Raw genomic sequence first — 16,751 nt, forward strand, 5'->3', positions numbered from 1 at the left:
GCGGAAACAGGAAAGTCTTGACTCCACCCAGAGTCAAATAAAGCCCAGTGCCATCGAGCGACCACGACGCTATTCATACACATAATATACTGTACCTCATTCTGTCTTCCTAACGAAACTTAACACCATGCCCCTCAGCAGGAGCGGACTACTTTTCTCTTGCTTCGGCCGGTAAAACCACAAACCCACTTTAGGTAAGAGCAGTCTTCTGTTAGCTTACTTTCATTTATTTTCCTGGTTGGCTCAAGCCATTTTGCTGCCTGAGGCAAAAGGGCAATATGGCGCAACATCCCACCCCCACCCCCACCCCTCATACAGAAGCCAAGCAGACTGGCAGCTTGGTGAGGGAACAGCATCCCCCACAGCTCCTCAGAGCAGCAGGTTAGCTTAGGGGGCGCAGGGCAGGCTGTGAGCACCCAGCTCTGTTCTTACCCCTCACCTACTCCATCCATTGCCTCCCTCTGCCTAATAGCAGGACCTTCCCTCAGTTGCCTCAGCCTTTCCCATAAACCACGACTAGAGAGCTGTCCTTTTTGATTATTTTCATTTCCTTCTGCGCGGCCTTAAAACTAATTTTGAACGTGCTCGTGGCTTTACAATTGAAACTTCCAAGTATTTCAGAGCCTGGCTGGGCCTTCTCACACAGACAGGGGGGCGAGGGACTTCCCGCGCCGATTTCCCGCGCTAACCCAGCAGGGGCCGCTGGTGAGCCGAGCACAAGGGCTGCCTCTCCGGCCGCCTCCAGCCAACGGGGCTGCCTCGGCCTGGGATGGGTCGGCCTGGAGCGCCGCTTTGGGGAAGTGACAAGCGGAGGAGGCTGAGAGCAGCGAGAGAGCGCGCTGGGAGCGGCAGCCACCTCGAGGGAGCCGGCTCCACAGCGCAGAACCCCGCGAAGGGGAAGGGTAGGGAAGCGGGGACGGGGCAGCCCAAGTGCCGTCCCAGCAGCAGCAGCAGCAGCAGCAGCAGCACCTCGGCTCAGGATCCCGTGGATGGTGGAGAGTGCGAGGGCAGGCGAGGAGTGCCGGCTCAGGGATGCAGCGGCACCTCCGGCCGCGCGGCTGGGAGAGGAGCCCTTTCCTGCTCCAGCTGCTCTTGTGGCTGCTGCACACGCGGAGCCTGGCGGAGCCCGCAGCCCAAGGTAAGAAGAAGCCAGGCCCCCGGCCGCCCAGGCGTCGCCTCTTTGGCGGCGGGGCTGGAGGATGCGCCGGTTGGGGATTTCCTCCCTCCCTCTCCTCCTTTCTTGCTTCTCCTCTTCCTTTGCCTCGGCGGCGCTGCAAATGCCTGACTCCCTGGCTCCTTTCTCTCCGTCCCTCCAAGTTGTTGCTTGGAGTTAGGGGGCGGTTTGTCCAAGCTGCGGGTTGCAGGAGAAATTCCGGAGTCTGTAAGGCGCTGGATCAGCCAATCCCGCCGGGATCCAGTGCAGATGAACGCGGGATCCCCTGGCACACGAAATTCACAGCGGCGTTAGGGTGCGAACCCACGCGCGCTCGCACGGGGAAGGGGTTTTCGTGGGGCGCCCCTCCAAATAAGTCTGCTCTGTGGGTGAGGGTGATGGATGGTCGGGTTCTGAGAACTTGGGGTTTATGGGAGCAAGGATTCAGCCTCTCCCGGAGTGTTAGAGCATAAGAGCATGTCAGGGCCAGGAGTGTAGCCTCTGGACATGTGCAGAAAGCAGTTTCTCCCAGTGTGGGGAGAAGCGAAAACTAGGGTTTGAGTCCTGGTATGTGTCACTGCAAAAATGAACCTATAAGTCGTTTTATACGCACATACTCCCCTTTCCTACGATGCTCCTTCGTTCAAAGTGCCTCCGCGGTTGCTGACGTTGTGCCTGCTAACTCCGAGCGCCTGCAGTTGTTTTCCTCGGGAGCCGAATTGGGTGGGCGTTGCCCCAGGCTTAACTTGCAAAACAAGAGGTTCCGGGGCCCCCAGTTCGCTGAGAGTCTGCTCTGCCCAATGCTAGATATGTTTGGGATGGTTGTGTTTACTCAGTGACCGGGTGTGTGTGTGTGTGTGTGTGTGTGTGGAGATACTCTGTACATGCTCAGAAGCAACTCACATTTTCCAGCAGCAGGCGCTGAAAACAAAATCTGAGGCTGGAGCGCCGTGTCTGCCTGGAGGGGTCTCTCCACTTCGGAGTCGCTGCTGTTCAGGGTTCCTTCGACTTTTCCCGCCTCGTCCTATTCCGTTTGTTTGGCTCGCTCGTCCTCTCTAAGAGCTTTGCCAGGAACCACCCGAGTGTCTCCCCTCAACCCCATCCTCCCTCTCTCTCTTTTGCAAGAGTTTGCATTTTGTTGAATGAAACTGGAGGTCGATGCGTGAATCTGAATAAACAAAAGCCTGGAACTCGGCAGTTGTTTACTTTATTGCTCACCCGTTTTCGCACTTTTGTAGCAGAGCTCAGTGAGATCTGTGCATGCAACTGTAAAGGCCAGCACAGCATCTGCAGAGCCTAATGGTAACTGTTTAGTTAGTCAGGCTGATCTGTGGATTCCTAAGCATTATCTGAATTGGTACTGAAAAGACGACAAAGCACAATGGCAACATTTAAAGCTAAATTAATAAGGCAAGCCCAGGCCTTACTAATGGCTCCGTGGGAAGCATTTCAGGGCTTCCTTTTATTTCTTTTTTGGGCTGGTACATAATTGAAAGGGGTGATGGTTTGCTCCTGTGGATTCATTGGAACCGTTCCTGGAGGAGGGGAGGTGAAAAGCTGAGAGGTGACTGAGGCTGCAGTCCTGACCCCATTTACCTGGGAGTAAACCTCATTGGCTGAGCTGGGGAATTGGACCATGAGGAAACAAGGAGTGCCATGGTTCTTAAGGATTGTTTCTGAAAAGTCTTTAAATGCAACTGGAAAGGCAATAAATTGTCATTGAAATAGCTGCATCAGAGTCTGTAATTCTACACTTTTTTTAAAAGAAAAAACATTTGGTTGAATACTTCGTAAAAAGCTGCAGACGTAAGATCACTTATAGTGCAATCCTATGCATGTCTACTTGGAGCCAGTGAACATGGCAGCCTTAATGTGGATTATCTTAATCTGTGACTGCTCAAGAGAATATGATGATGTTGAAGCTAACTTGGTATAGATCTCACCAGTGCCGTGGATAGGAGACACTACTGAGAGCAATTCTGAGCTTAGGCCGTGTCCCTAAATATGGAAATATTATAAATAAGCCACCCATAAATATAAGCATGTGCCCTTGGTCACTATCCTTTGTCTCTTCTCTCTGATAATTGCAGGCAGGGACCTATTTTCTTCTCTCCCTCTGTCCCTGTTAGAAGACAATGTACTTGATAACACTGCATAAATAACAGAAATCAGTTAGTACTACCTCAGCCATATCCAACTACTCTTCTAATCACAGTCAATCCTTTCTGTGAATGCTTGATGGGTGAAGTAAGGCTTTCTACTATATGTCACTGAATGTGATTGACAACCTTGGGATTGTTATCTTTTCCGGGTTAATGATGAGCACAACAGGGTGATTTTATGTATATGCTTTGTATGAGACATTCTTAGACCCTATAGTTGTAATATGTGTTTCACACGTGCATAAAGCTAAATGCTTTATGATTGCCAGCTGAATGTGTGAACTAGAAAACATTGCACATGAGGTTGTCTTAGGTCATGTGAAAATCTTATACAGTGGTACCTCTGGTTACATACTTAATTTGTTCCGGAAGTCTGTTCTTAACCTGAAACTGTTCTTAACCTGAAGCACCACTTTAGCAAATGAGGCCTCCCGCTGCCGCCGCGCCGCCACCGCCCAATTTCTGTTCTCATCCTGAAGCAAAGTTCTTAACCTGAGGTACTATTTCTGGGTTAGCGGAGTCTGTAACCTGAAGCGTATGTAACCTGAAGCGTATGTAACCCGAGGTACCACTGTATGTGGTGTTAAATTGGTAGTGTCAAACAAAAATAATGATCGCTGGAACTTTTTTCAGGCTTTGCTCTTTCCACAAAACATGGAAAATCAGGATTCTCAAACTTGCAGGGAGTTGAGTACAGTAGGCTTCCCTCTGCAAAAGTTTGACCTCTAGCTGACATATCTCCAGAGGTAGGGTTTTCCGTAAAGAGGACACCTCCACTGAGAAGGCTCTTAGACCATCATTGTCTAGAGATAGTCTCAAGAGATGGCCTACCTCCAAGGATCAGTGGCTGGACTGTGACACATTGGTTAAGGCACTCAGGAAAGTATTTGGCTCCCAAGCTATTTAGGAGCTTAAATATAAACATCCAAACTAGAATCAGAAGCAAAAAGGCAACCAGTGCAGATCACAGATAATATGTGTAATAGGACTCAGGAACTGAGCATTCTGCAGCCTCTGAACTGCCCTCAAGGACAGCCCCAAGTAGAGTGTGTTACAGTAATCTAGATGTGAGGTTATCATGGCCCGGAAATAGTCCAGGAATAGCCATAAATAAGCAAAGTAGACATAGCTCGAAATATTCTTAAGGGACTAGTTGCTTGCAACATGTTCTCTGATTCAGCTGAAGTGTGTGCTGGCAACTAACTTTAGTTGCTACAGATTTTTACATTAGGGAGTAAGAAAGAATTTCCTATTTGGGAGGCCATGTACAATTCTGATCTAATATGATTATATATGCATCTTTTAATGTGGAAGGGTGAGTAAAATATCACTTTATTTTGGAAAATACTATGCAGAGAAAAAATGTAAAAGCTAATAAGTGGGTGTTTATCTTTTTCTTAGGAATATCTTCTGTGGAATTTTAAGTCTATAATTTATCTTTCTGAAGGCTTAAACATTTAATCCAGTATTTAGATAATGTTCTGCTGAGTTTTTACATTTCCCATCACTATCGCTCTTCTTGTAAAATACTATAACCAAACTGTCTCTTAAGAGACAAATTTGGAGAGTTTCCCTGCGATTCCAAGCATTCCTTCATATTTCTTCTGTAAAACATCATTCCAAGTTAGACGGTGCATTGTTATTCTTTTGGAACCAGAGCAGGACTCAGAGATAATAATGTCAATAATTATTTTTCTCTGATGCAGCTTTGCTCTTATGTTACACATGTGAAATTTCTAGCCAGGAAGAAATTGCAACAGGTAGTAACATAAAGCTTATCCAGTTTTATTTTAAATATATATATATATATATATATATATGATGTTTTAAAAAACATTTAATTGTAGTTCTTTAAATTAAATCTTTTAAATAATTCTAGACCCACAGCACTGAAAATACAGCACAAGATATTACAAAATATTTTACTTCTCAATTAGTAGATGTCAAGGAAATAAACAACTATCTGACTTTTAGAAGACATCTGTGATATCTTAGCAGTTTGAAGTTGTTGCTTCTGAAGTTACTCCCATATCACTAAGCTTGTGAATCTTCTCTCCACGTTGTTCATGTGTCTTCCACGTCTGCCAAGTTATGAACAAGCCTTTTCCTTGCACACACAGGCAAACCATAACTAAACTAGGAGGCCTCTAATTAAAGTGTGAAGCTCTTGTTACCAGTTTTGGAACAAACCAGGATAGTAAACCATGGTTTGAATTTTGTTTAATACCCTGGTTTGCTCTGAAGCAGGTAACCAGGGTGAAACCAGGAAACTATGGTTAATTGAAGACTTCTGGTTTGCTTGTGCTGTGAAGGGATAAGCAAAGGGGTTCCATGTACAGGCAAAAAGCTCATTTATGTGTAAAGTGGTACCTCGGGTTACATACACTTCAGGTTACAGACTCTGCTAACCCAGAAATAGTACCTCGGGTTAAGAACTTTGCTTCAGGATGAGAACAGAAATTGTGCAACTGCAGCGCAGCAGCAGCAGGCCCCATTAGCTAAAGTGGTGCTTCAGGTTAAGAATGGACCTCCAGAACAAGTTAAGTTCTTAACCCGAGGTACAACTGTAATGGTTTAGTAAACCGAGATAGGAACACAGGAGTGATGGGTTAGCTGCAGTTTTCCATCTTAGCTAAGTATATATAATTTTTATACATGGTGGTACATATATGACTGCTTGCTATTATCTATGCAGAAAGGAAGTAGCCATAATATACTCTATTTGTGATGAACATTTATTGGTTCCATGAGTTGACCCAGACCCATTTTCCCTCCGTAACTTTAGAGTTTCATCTGTTCCATAGATGCATACCTGTCAATGTTTCAAAATCCCAAACAGGTGGATTTACATGCTTTCTGTTGACCTAAAAATCCATCTGTCAAACTCTCTGTTCCTGACCCCTGAGCTCCTCACCCTTTGACCCAAGGTGAAGGGTAAAGCCAATAAACTGATATGGTATTTTAATAGTTCTGCTAATTCAGATCACATTTGTGTCTTGTTAAAGGTGAAAATAGAATACAACTTAAAGCACCAACAGTGAATGCTAGTTTAAGATTGTGCTTAGATAGTTTACATTTTTTAAAAATATGTATTTCATCTTGCAAACCTTGAGTTCCCTTAATTGCTGGTGACATTGACAGGAAACCTCAAAAGGGGAAACTTCACAGGGGGGACATGTATTTATTGGTCATATATGGAAAGTAGATTGGAACAAAAGAAAACAAGTAGACACATGTCAAATATTTTAAGGAGGCAACCCAAATATCTTAACAGCTTGTGTTGGCTGTTGCAAGTCTCTCTGCCTCAGCTTTGCAAGGGAGATTGTGAGATCCATAGGCTGTTTGGCAGGAGTTTCAGCGTGAAGATGGGGATTTAATGTAGAAGTACCGCGGGTTAAACTGCAGAGCCTAGGGCTTGCCGATCAGAAGGTCGGTGGTTTGAATCCCCGCGACAGGGTGAGCTCCCGTTGCTCGGTCCCTGCTCCTGCCAACCAAGCAGTTTGAAAGCACGTCAAAGTGCAAGTAGATAAATAGGTACCGCTCCGGCGGGAAGGTAAACGGCATTTCTGTGCACTGCTCTGGTTCACCAGAAGCGGCTTGAGTCATGCTGGCCACATGACCCAGAAAAACTGTCTGTGGACAAACGTCGGCTCCCTTGGCCAATAAAGCGAGATGAGCTCCGCAATCCCAGAGTCGGTCACGACTGGACCTAATGGTCAGGGGTCCTTTTACCTTTACCTAAAAATACTACCTCACCAAAGTCCCACCTCTTTGAGCTTTGATGGCCTGAGGATTGGTGCAGCAGAGGGTTTTCTACAATTTCTCTTGCTTTTATCAGCTTGATTCCTGGTGCTAACACTTAACATTTATATTAGTGGTAGGGTTCAATTTCTGATCTGTATCCCTTGAGAAAGAAGAAAATCAGTGGAAAAGGTGGGTGTGTTGAGATGCCATTTGACCAGCTTGACCTCACTGTCTTAGGTGGAGGAACATTTTTTAATCGTTGCTTGGTTAAAATAGAGAGCTGCAGATAAAACGTTTTAAGTGTGTTTTATGTGCAATATACAATGTGACACTAGATGGCGATGGTGAGCCTTATGGATAATTCAATGTATTTTGAAAACCCCTTTAAAAAAAGCATTTTCAGAACTTTTTTATACATGTGCAGATTCCACCCTAGTCAAACCAGCCATGATGGTGGTTAACGATCTAAACTCCTAGTTTTGCTTTTGTTTGCCATGATGAAAAGAATATATTTGGCCACACTGAGGGGGCTTGTGCATGGGCCACACAAAGTCATTTTGCACTGCAGGAGTTCTTTGAACCTATATCCTGTTTGGAGCATTATTTGCCTTGCCTTGCAATAAAAAATAAAAAATTCCCCCACCCATAAATAATGTTGTACTTGCTGTGGATGTCATCAACAAGGGCAAAAATAAGTGAAGAAAGTTATCACACTGGAGTGGATAAAGAAATAGGGAGGTCTTCCCTAAATTTTGAGACTTTTGAGAGTTAACAGTGGGGAACATACTCTCAGGAAACGAACTATGCAGACTGTGGACCAATATGTACACTGTCTCTTTGGAATGTTTTTGGTGTCAAAGGTGGTGTGCCTATATAAGAAAATGAAATTAAAAAAAGGTGTTACAGGGCCTCCTTGACAGTCTCTTGACAGGTAGTACAGTCCTCATCTGAATCTACAGTAATAGTTGCCAACCAAAGGGAAAATGGGAACAGACTCAGAGGTTATCTGAACATAAGGCGTGGTGGTGAAGTCACTTTACACAACAAATTTTGGGCACTGTTAATGGTGGCAAAGTGGAGGACAGACAGATCTGACCACAATCATAGCTGTAAAGTTCTTAACAGCAAGGCAGGAGACTGTGAAAAGTTGCATTTGGATTTTCCATCCAGCATGTTTTTGTTCAAACCCTGATCCTGTATGACCTAGCTCAGGGGAAGGCAACTTAAGACCCAGGGGCCAGATCCGGCCCAATCGCCTTCTAAATCTGGCCCGCGGATGGTCCAGGAATCAGTGCGTTTTTACATGAATGGAATGTGTCCTTTTATTTAAAATGCATCTCTGGGTTATTTGTGGGGCACAGGAATTCATACATTATTTCCCCCCAAAAAATATAGTCCAGCCCCCCACATGGTCTGAGGGACGGTGGACCGGCCCATGGCTGCAAAAGGTTGCTGACCCCTGACCTAGCTTTTATGTTTACCACCATCAAATCATAGAGTTGGAAGGGACCATGAGTGCCATGTTGTCCAACCCCTAGAATGCAGGAAACTTGCCCAAAGTGGGGCTTGATCTTGTGTCCCTGAGATTAAGAGCCTCATGCTATACCAACTAAGCTAACTTGTTTGTTCCATTTTTACCCTACCTATCGGGGTGGAAGAGTAACTGTTCCTAAGGAAGTATTATTTTCACATGTTACTTTAACAAATGTCTTCTGGGAGGTATGTGCTGATTTATATACTCACAAAAAAGTCTGGGTAACTTAAATTAAACTTTCCCAAGCAAGAGTTAGACATCTGAAGATCACTTGTGAGTACATAAACCTGGAGAAAAAATGCCTTCCCCGAGGTGTGACACTGGATACTGTTCTTTAGAGACAGGCAGAGAAATGCAGTGGCCATTTGAGACCCTAAAAATCTCACAGTTGAAAATGATTCAAAAACCCCTAACTAAAAGCAGGTGCTTGTTGCACAGATGTTATCTTGCATTCCAGGAATATCTATAAAGCTGCCTAATGCAAAATAAAAACAAATAACTGTGAAATCGGTCGAATAAAAGCATATCTCTTGTCAGAGCTAGCAAAGTCGTGTGTTCTCGTTGCTTAAGAAAACTGGTAAACAATGCATTTTTATCACTTTAAAATCTTTGGATATGCTTATTCAGCTATTTTAAATATTCTGGTATTGTAAAGCAGCTGAAATAGAAAGTGTTTATGGTATGGGCGTTCTTGAAAGTAGAGAGAAAGAGAACAATTAAGATTATCAGGAACGTTTCAGGCAGAGCTAGGAATCTCCACAACTTTTGAAATACAATATTCAAAGTGCTGATTTGACTTCAGAGGCGAACCTAGGGTACCTTGCACCCTTGGCAAGGAGATGTATTGGTGCCTCCCACCTCTCTCATATCACTTTACCGCACATGCTGTGGTGTGATAAGTATGAGAAGCTTCTGCTGCATTTGATCTTGCTGTGACTGTGGCGGTGTGCCCCCCCATACATCATACATTCCATGTATGGAGTGTGTGATAGGTGATTTTTGTGGGGGGCGGCAGGCCTTCGCCAACCCATAGGTATGCCTCTCTTTGACTTATAGAGTCTTGCATGGCTTGGGACCCCAAGTCCTTGTGGACTGCCCCCGCTGCATGCAAGCTTGCTTAGACCAGGCATGGCCAAACTTGGCCCGCCAGCTGTTTTGGGACTACAATTCCCATCATCCCTAAACACTGGCCCTGTAAGCTAGGGATGATGGGAATTGTATTCCCAAAACAGCTGGAGGGCCAAGTTAGGCCATGCCTGGCCTAGACCCTGAGATTGCCACCAGGTGGTTCCATTCAGTCTCAACCCTTCAGTCACAAAGGTTCTCACTGCGGATTGGACAATGATTTAGGTCATAAGCAGTGGTGCATATGCAACATGTCTATTTTTATGTGCTACCATATTGATGGCCAGCCCTGTGGGCATGTATTAATTATATCAGAATTAACAATGAGGGTTACTTAAATTGACGTTATGGTATTCCCCATTTCCTACAAACTATAATAAATATTAATTGAATTTTGGGAGACTTAAACAGAATTCAGTTTATTGTAGGGCAGTTAGTAAGTAAAATGATGATTTCAATTTTATCAGTCTGGTAGTTTTAATGCACTCGCCAACCTGCTGTCTGGGACACGTTCCCCCTTTCAAACCCCCTCCCCCTTTGATTCAGTGCTGAATATGTGGTTCATAAAGAACTCTTCCCACCAACACACCCAAATAATATACTTTCCTATCATGGAGCCTCCCCATACATTAGTAATTTGCATAGAATTATAGCATTCCAGTGTCATGATGTTATATATATCTAGGTGTCATGGGCTTATCATGTGATATATTATCCTTAAAAAAACTCCAACCCTTTATAAACTTGAAATCAGACATCAAAGTACCGTAATTTGGAGAGCATTTAAAGCTGAGAAGTGATGATGTGAAAAGAGTATTTAACCCTTTAGCTGCCATCCTTTCCCTCTCCCCTTGGTATCTTCCCCCAGGTGCTTAGAGTTTATGAGGATAAATATACATTTTATTTATCCATCCATTCATTTTTTTCTTTCTTATGGAGATTTATATCCTGCTCCTTATTCTCCATTCAGGACAACTAATAATAATGGAAACAAACTGTGAAATACAACAATGTTCTGCAAATATAATGTAACAATAACAGTACTGTATAGTAAAAACAAAGTCACATGCAGTAGGTAAAGCAAAGGCATCAGATAAAAAACAAAAATTGGAAAAGCCTGTCTTAACAAAAAGTTTTTTTAAAAATGCTGAAACATCATAAGAAAGTGGATTAGCTGAACCTCATGGGGCAAGAGTTCTGTTTAGGTGCAGCTGTGGAGGAGAAGGGCCCTACTCTCATGTCAATCACTATAATGAAAGTGGCTGACCATATCAGGCATCTGCTGCTTGCAAGCAATCTCCACCATCTCCTCTTCTGCTGTTGCCAAACTCTGGGTTTGTATTCCAGTCATGTGCCTCACGCCGTCATATGTCAGTGATGCCAGTTATGTCAAACCCCTGACTGTTCGGCAAGGCCGTTGATTTTTCCTTTTTTCATTTCTTATGTCTGCAGTTCAAATTCATCGCAGTGCACTCTGCCAATATTCCCTCAGAGCAGACTTAATGTTGGATAGCCCAGGGCTTTTGAATGACCTTGGAGACTGCAATCTAGACTGTAAGCCTAGAAGTGCTAATTGTGTTTCTGTGTTCATATCTGATGTTCATATCCTTCTGCGATAAAACTGGTATCCCATTGAGAGAAGGACCTACTAAGGTATACAGTATTGCATTGGTGCATTTTCTCTAAGTGATACATCAGGATAATCTTTGCAGAGGAGGTGCTTAGTTTTTCTTGTTTAGGATTATGCTGGAATTGCATTATAGCCACTATAGATTTAGGGATCAACCCTCATAATTCACTGCCTCTTTTCTAAGCCACCCCCCCCCCATCCTTTGGCTATTAAAACTTTGTGTGGGTATAGGGAGAAAGCAGCAATTTACCAGCGATGTCCTTTAGAATGGTTTTTGTGTAGTGAAGCTTGGATTCCTTTGACTGGTGAAAAGAGCTGAGAAATGAAGCTCAGTTCTGTGGCCTAAGGGGTTGCAGCAGGAAGCAATTCTTGTGGTGTTAAAGCAGATTGTTTTTGTTCCCTCTTACTTTCATTCCTGAAGCTTTTGTTGTGAAATCTTATACATTGGATGATAATTGGCTAATAGAAGCCAGTCTGCATACTGCATTTTTATGCAAATATAAGCATGTTATAGAATTGCTAATCACTGGAATCTCTGATATTGCAGACATCTGGATAAACCCTGGATGAATTAAACCCTCACTGAGCAAATCCCCATGAGGTTAAGTATGTTGCATTCCAATCTTTCCTCCTGCTGGCTGCAACAACTTGGAGGGTTTTATTTAAGGTTAGGGGTTGCTTGTCTGTATAGAATTTAATATTGCATTAAAATATTGTGCCTTTTGATAAAGAGATACAAATTTACAGTAAATTCTAAGGAGACAAAACTGGTAATAGCTTGAACTTGCAGGCCCACTAAGATATATTACCACCTTATGGAGTTGCTTACATGAGATCAGTGTGGTTCATACACTATAATGACTGCTTTGACTCCTGCTATCATTGGAAGCTATTTTTCATTGCTAGCTTTGCAAGTTCTCTTGTGTTTTCCAAGACTTTGAGCTATTTTTCTAGATGCATTTCACTGAGAAATACATATGTGTTTTCTTCATCAGCTGTCCGAACAATGGATAGGCTCCCTCCCTGAAACTGCAGCATTAATCCTTATTAATATTGACTCTTGGTGTCCTGCCTTCCGCTTCAGTCACTTAGGATTCTGTGGAGGACAGTGGTGATGCTTCTGGGATTTCAACTGCTCATGCAATGGTCTACTTGCTTGAATAGAATTACTCTTGTGCCCATAGTTAATACTTAGGTGAGATATTTGGGTTCATTTTTGTTCTGATTATAATTTGTCAGGATGTGTAACATACCATTTCCTCACAGCTTAATGTGTATAATAATGTATTGTACTTTGAGAATCCAGAAGAAAACAATTCCATAATTAAGGAGTACCCATGGAATATGTCCACCCTCTTTCTTCCTCCTCCTGTGCTATCTTACCTTAGGCTTAGGCCACTGTAGACTAATAATGAGGCAGTACAGTGGTACCTTGGGTTAAGTACTTAATTCGTTCTGGAGGTCTGTTCTTAACCTGAAACTGTTCTTAATCTGAAGCACCACTTTAGCTAATGGGGCCTCCTGCTGCTGCCATGCCGCCGGAGCATGATTTCTGTTCTCATCCTGAAGCAAAGTTCTTAACCTGAAGCACTATTTCTGGGTTAGCAGAGTCTGTAACCTGAAGCGTATGTAACCCGAGGTACCACTGTACAATTTTTGCACAGGGGACCTTACCACCTCAGGTTTCATGTAGGGTTGTGCATAAAAAATATATAAGTGAAGAACTGGCCACTTCAAAGCGAATACTTAAATTGCCTTTGCTGAACTGAAGAGATGAGCTTTGTTACATCCTTTGATCAACTGAATTTGTTCAGCTGTTTCTAAGCAACTGTTATACCAAGCCAGTTGCAAGGTAAGGTGATTGAGATTGGTTCACATGGTGCCAAAAGACCATTTCAACCATTTTTAGAGCCAAATCTAATAAAATGCTCAGAATAAGAACAGCAGGTTTCCAGTGAGGGAGATTCCAAGCAGTGTGCCTACATGGCATCCAACCCCCCCCCCCCCGCCGCCGCTTATTGCCAAGTCTGTGAAGAGCCCATTTTTCAAACCATGGCTTATTGTCAGTTCTGCTGCTCTTGGAATTACTTCAGATAATCCCATAAGATGATAAAAAGACCTAAGGGTAACAATCCTGTCTTTCTAAGTAAGGGGATTACGGCTGTATCTATTAAATGTAATTATTTAAGAGGTTAAACTTACACATGTTACCTGTCAAAGCAAGTGTTAGAACTATTTGGATCTTTAAGAGAATGCATATGTTACACCTACAAAGCTCTTATTTTTGTTCTGCTTTTATATAAATATTACTCTCTCTTTAAAGACATGGTTGAAGTGGAAAACTGTTCATGATCTTAAGTATGTGATGCTAACTTATCTTGAATTCTTTCCTTTCAGTTGGCAACGGAAAGATCTGTTATTATCCCCTTCAATTTAAATTCCCCCTCCCCATTTTTTCATACTTTGAAAGGACTGCAGTGGAAACTCTTAATGAGCTGGCCAGATTTCAATAGTTTGGTGTATAATTTTCAACCTGGGAACTAATTTCTTATGTTTGTAATGTTTAGAGTGTTAGTTTAGTTGCGGGAAACCCCAAAATCTTTCTCACCTACAAAGCTCACTAGGTGATAGGCATGATTTAACAGCCACTGTCCTCTCCACCACTTGACCCAAAAAGGGAATAGTCACCACTGGATGGTAGGTGTTCAGCTCCTGACAGTTCAGGGAGAGCCTTAGCATACCAACATTCCTTTCAAGGTCATCATTACCACCTTCTGTAAGGTGCATTTACAATTCCCTGGCCATACTCAGTCAATCCCCTCAAACTACTTCTTAGAAGCCAAGACGAGCAGGGGTGGGGTGACCTCCTTCAAGTGCCTTGTCAACATAATCTGGCCACAAGAACTGAAACTGATCCCTTGTACAGTGCTAAGACCTTGGACACTTTGCATATTGCAACTCCAGCACCATCAAGTTAATAGTAACTTTGTCCTCAAAGTTCCTTGCAGCTTTTGTCACAATTGACCCAGAAGATAGACTGGGACCAACCAGCTGCTTCACTATTCTGAAAAGTTCAGCTGGATTTCAACTTAAGGGTGCAGTGGTGGAAGGAAAGTAAGCTCTCTTTGCTGCTGCCATGCAGTGGGCTTGGTTATACACACTCATGACTGTGCTCAAGTCAGGGGTGGACTTTGGTAATATGTCACCCTGAATGAGGACAAAATTTGGTGCACCCCTAATAACTATTATTTTCATGCTCTGCTCCCTCTTGCCTTCTGTTCTGTGTCCCCTCAGCTTGGAGCCCTTTGGAGGAGAGGCCCCCACACCACCCTAAATCCAATGTTGGCTCAGTCATATTCACTATGAAAGCCGTTCTGTCTGTGCTGCAGCCATGATCCAGTCTTCAGCTCTTCAGAATACCAAGGAGCAATTTTAGAAGGCCAATGCCAGGCAAGCCGCTCTGGAGCAGGCATGCAACAATTGGGGTGGCACCACCCAAAGGACCCTCTCACGGCTCTCACCTCCGCAACTTAAATTCACCCACTGCATCTTCTTTTTCTGTTTGTTTGCTTTTATTCCATGATCAGAAAAGACATGTTGCATGCACAGTTATCACCCGACAATAATACTTGGAGTGAGCAACGTGGAAGGAGTGGCTGGATATAGTCTAGTTAGCCCAAAGTCACCTTAGCTCCTGTGTCAGTCAACCTGTTTAATCCCCCTCCCCTAATTGTTCTGCTCTTGCTAGAGGAGAGTTCACATTCTGTGGAAATATTACCTTAAAAATCACTTTGAGATTTTGTCTTCTCTGTTCTAAGAACAGCAGAGTCAACCAGTTGTCCATAATCAGTCTAGACATGCAGTCTAGTTTTAAATCTGGGTTTTCAATATTTTAAAGGGAGATACAGTCTATACAGTATATCCAAATAATGTCTACTAAAACAACATACAGTTAATGCAAACTTGAAAGAAGTATTTTTTAAAATGACCTATATCTCTAACAAATTATTTCATAAGTCACATATTTATGGTGGAACAAGTGGATAGTATTCTAAATGTCATTGTGCTTTATTCTTTAAAGGGGGGGGGATGATAGAAAAACCAAACCCCAAGTTATTTTAATTCAGGGAATTTGCTCTCCTGAATGGGAAATGGTTGCTTTCTTTGCTTGTCTGTGTGGCCTTTTTGTTTATACTGGCTTGCTCACAATTTGTTCAGTGAAAAGATTCATTTTAGTCCGCAAAAATGTGTTTGTTGACTATAGCCTTGAGGTTATTTCTCATCCTTTTGAGTTTTCATGGTTTTGTTCAAAGTAAAATGGTTTAATTGTGTTTCAAAGTGATGATTATTCATACAGTATTGCACAATTTATGGGTAGTCTGAGAACCAAACTGAGAACCAAACTGTCCTGTGAAATTCAATGTTTAGGATCCTGCATTAAGCAGTACTTAGCTGATTGATGTTTTTCAGTTTGTCAAGACTTTGAATGAATACTGTAGTTATTAAAAATATGTGAAACCCAGTGGAAGGGGAAAAATTAGGATGAGATGATGAGATATTTTGACAACTTTGTTAGGTCGGTGTCAGCCCCTTGGCCTACAGTGTCCCTTACTAGCAACACCGAACAAATCACAAGATTCAGACATGACCTCACTACTAAGTTACGAATGCTTTGCTAATAGAATTCTCCATTGTGGCGCCTCTGTTGACCCACTGCAGAAGTTGCATGTTTGAGCCTATCTCATGTGATATCTTGAATGTTTGAAGTCTTGGTCTGATTTAATTTACAGTATTTTGGAAGGAGTATACTGATAACTAGGTAAATCCATTATCATCTTTGTAGTCTAAGGCTAAATAGCATTTACATACACACTTACCTGGAAATAAGCTTCTGTAACACATTAGGACTAACTTCCGAGTAAACACACATTGGATCACATTGTAATGTCTCCTATTATGTTTCTGTCATAGGCAGATATGGCAGTGCAAATGCTGAAGGCTGAGGTGTGATAAAGTAATATGTTAACTCTGAGGCCTGTTAAATCTCTAGGTTGTTTTGTAACCAAATATCTCCCCCCTCCCCCTTTGTGTCACTGCTCATCTTTTATGACACCGTCAACCATTGTGCAAAATATATGCCCCTGGGAGAATCCTTCCATAGTGTGTGTTTCGGGTTGGCTTGCTATCCAAATCACTGTGACTTTCTTTGCTGAGCCTAAGTGACAACTTTCATGCCAATAATGTATATTTTATGCTGTGGCGGATGAAGAACAGCAGCCGTTTTCTAAGCTTTCATCTTCTTGTGTAATGCATCTGAGCCCGAAACATGCGGTCACCAGATGAACATTGATCCTTGGCCAGGATTTTGTTTTGTTTTGTTTTGTTTTTGCTTTTGAAGCTTTG

The 16,751-nt window shown here is 42.9% G+C and overlaps 1 protein-coding gene and 1 long non-coding RNA gene across 3 annotated transcripts in view; both read left to right on the forward strand.

The window, feature by feature from the left end:
* Nucleotides 1-79: 79 nt before the first annotated feature.
* ROR1 (receptor tyrosine kinase like orphan receptor 1) overlaps nt 80-16,751 on the forward strand; it is a 157,583-nt gene continuing 140,911 nt past the window's right edge. Inside the window, exon 1 of one of the 2 annotated variants that reach the window (XM_081011755.1) lies at nt 80-194. Coding sequence is in view for 1 of the 2 variants with exons in the window: in XM_081011754.1 (XP_080867880.1) it covers nt 1,033-1,138 (106 nt within the window). In the remaining variant the exon portion in view is untranslated. Of the gene's footprint in view, nt 195-473; nt 1,139-16,751 lie in introns of those variants that run through there. The other variant, XM_081011754.1, reaches the window with a different exon arrangement.
* LOC308480423 overlaps nt 14,369-16,751 on the forward strand; it is a 72,243-nt gene continuing 69,860 nt past the window's right edge. The window contains exon 1 of the long non-coding RNA XR_013988101.1: nt 14,369-14,462. This is a non-coding gene — a long non-coding RNA (uncharacterized lncRNA). The remainder of the gene's footprint in view (nt 14,463-16,751) is intronic.

The sequence above is a fragment of the Podarcis pityusensis genome, assembly GCF_964106645.2.
Source record: "Podarcis pityusensis genome assembly, chromosome: 6".
NCBI lineage: Eukaryota > Metazoa > Chordata > Lepidosauria > Squamata > Lacertidae > Podarcis > Podarcis pityusensis.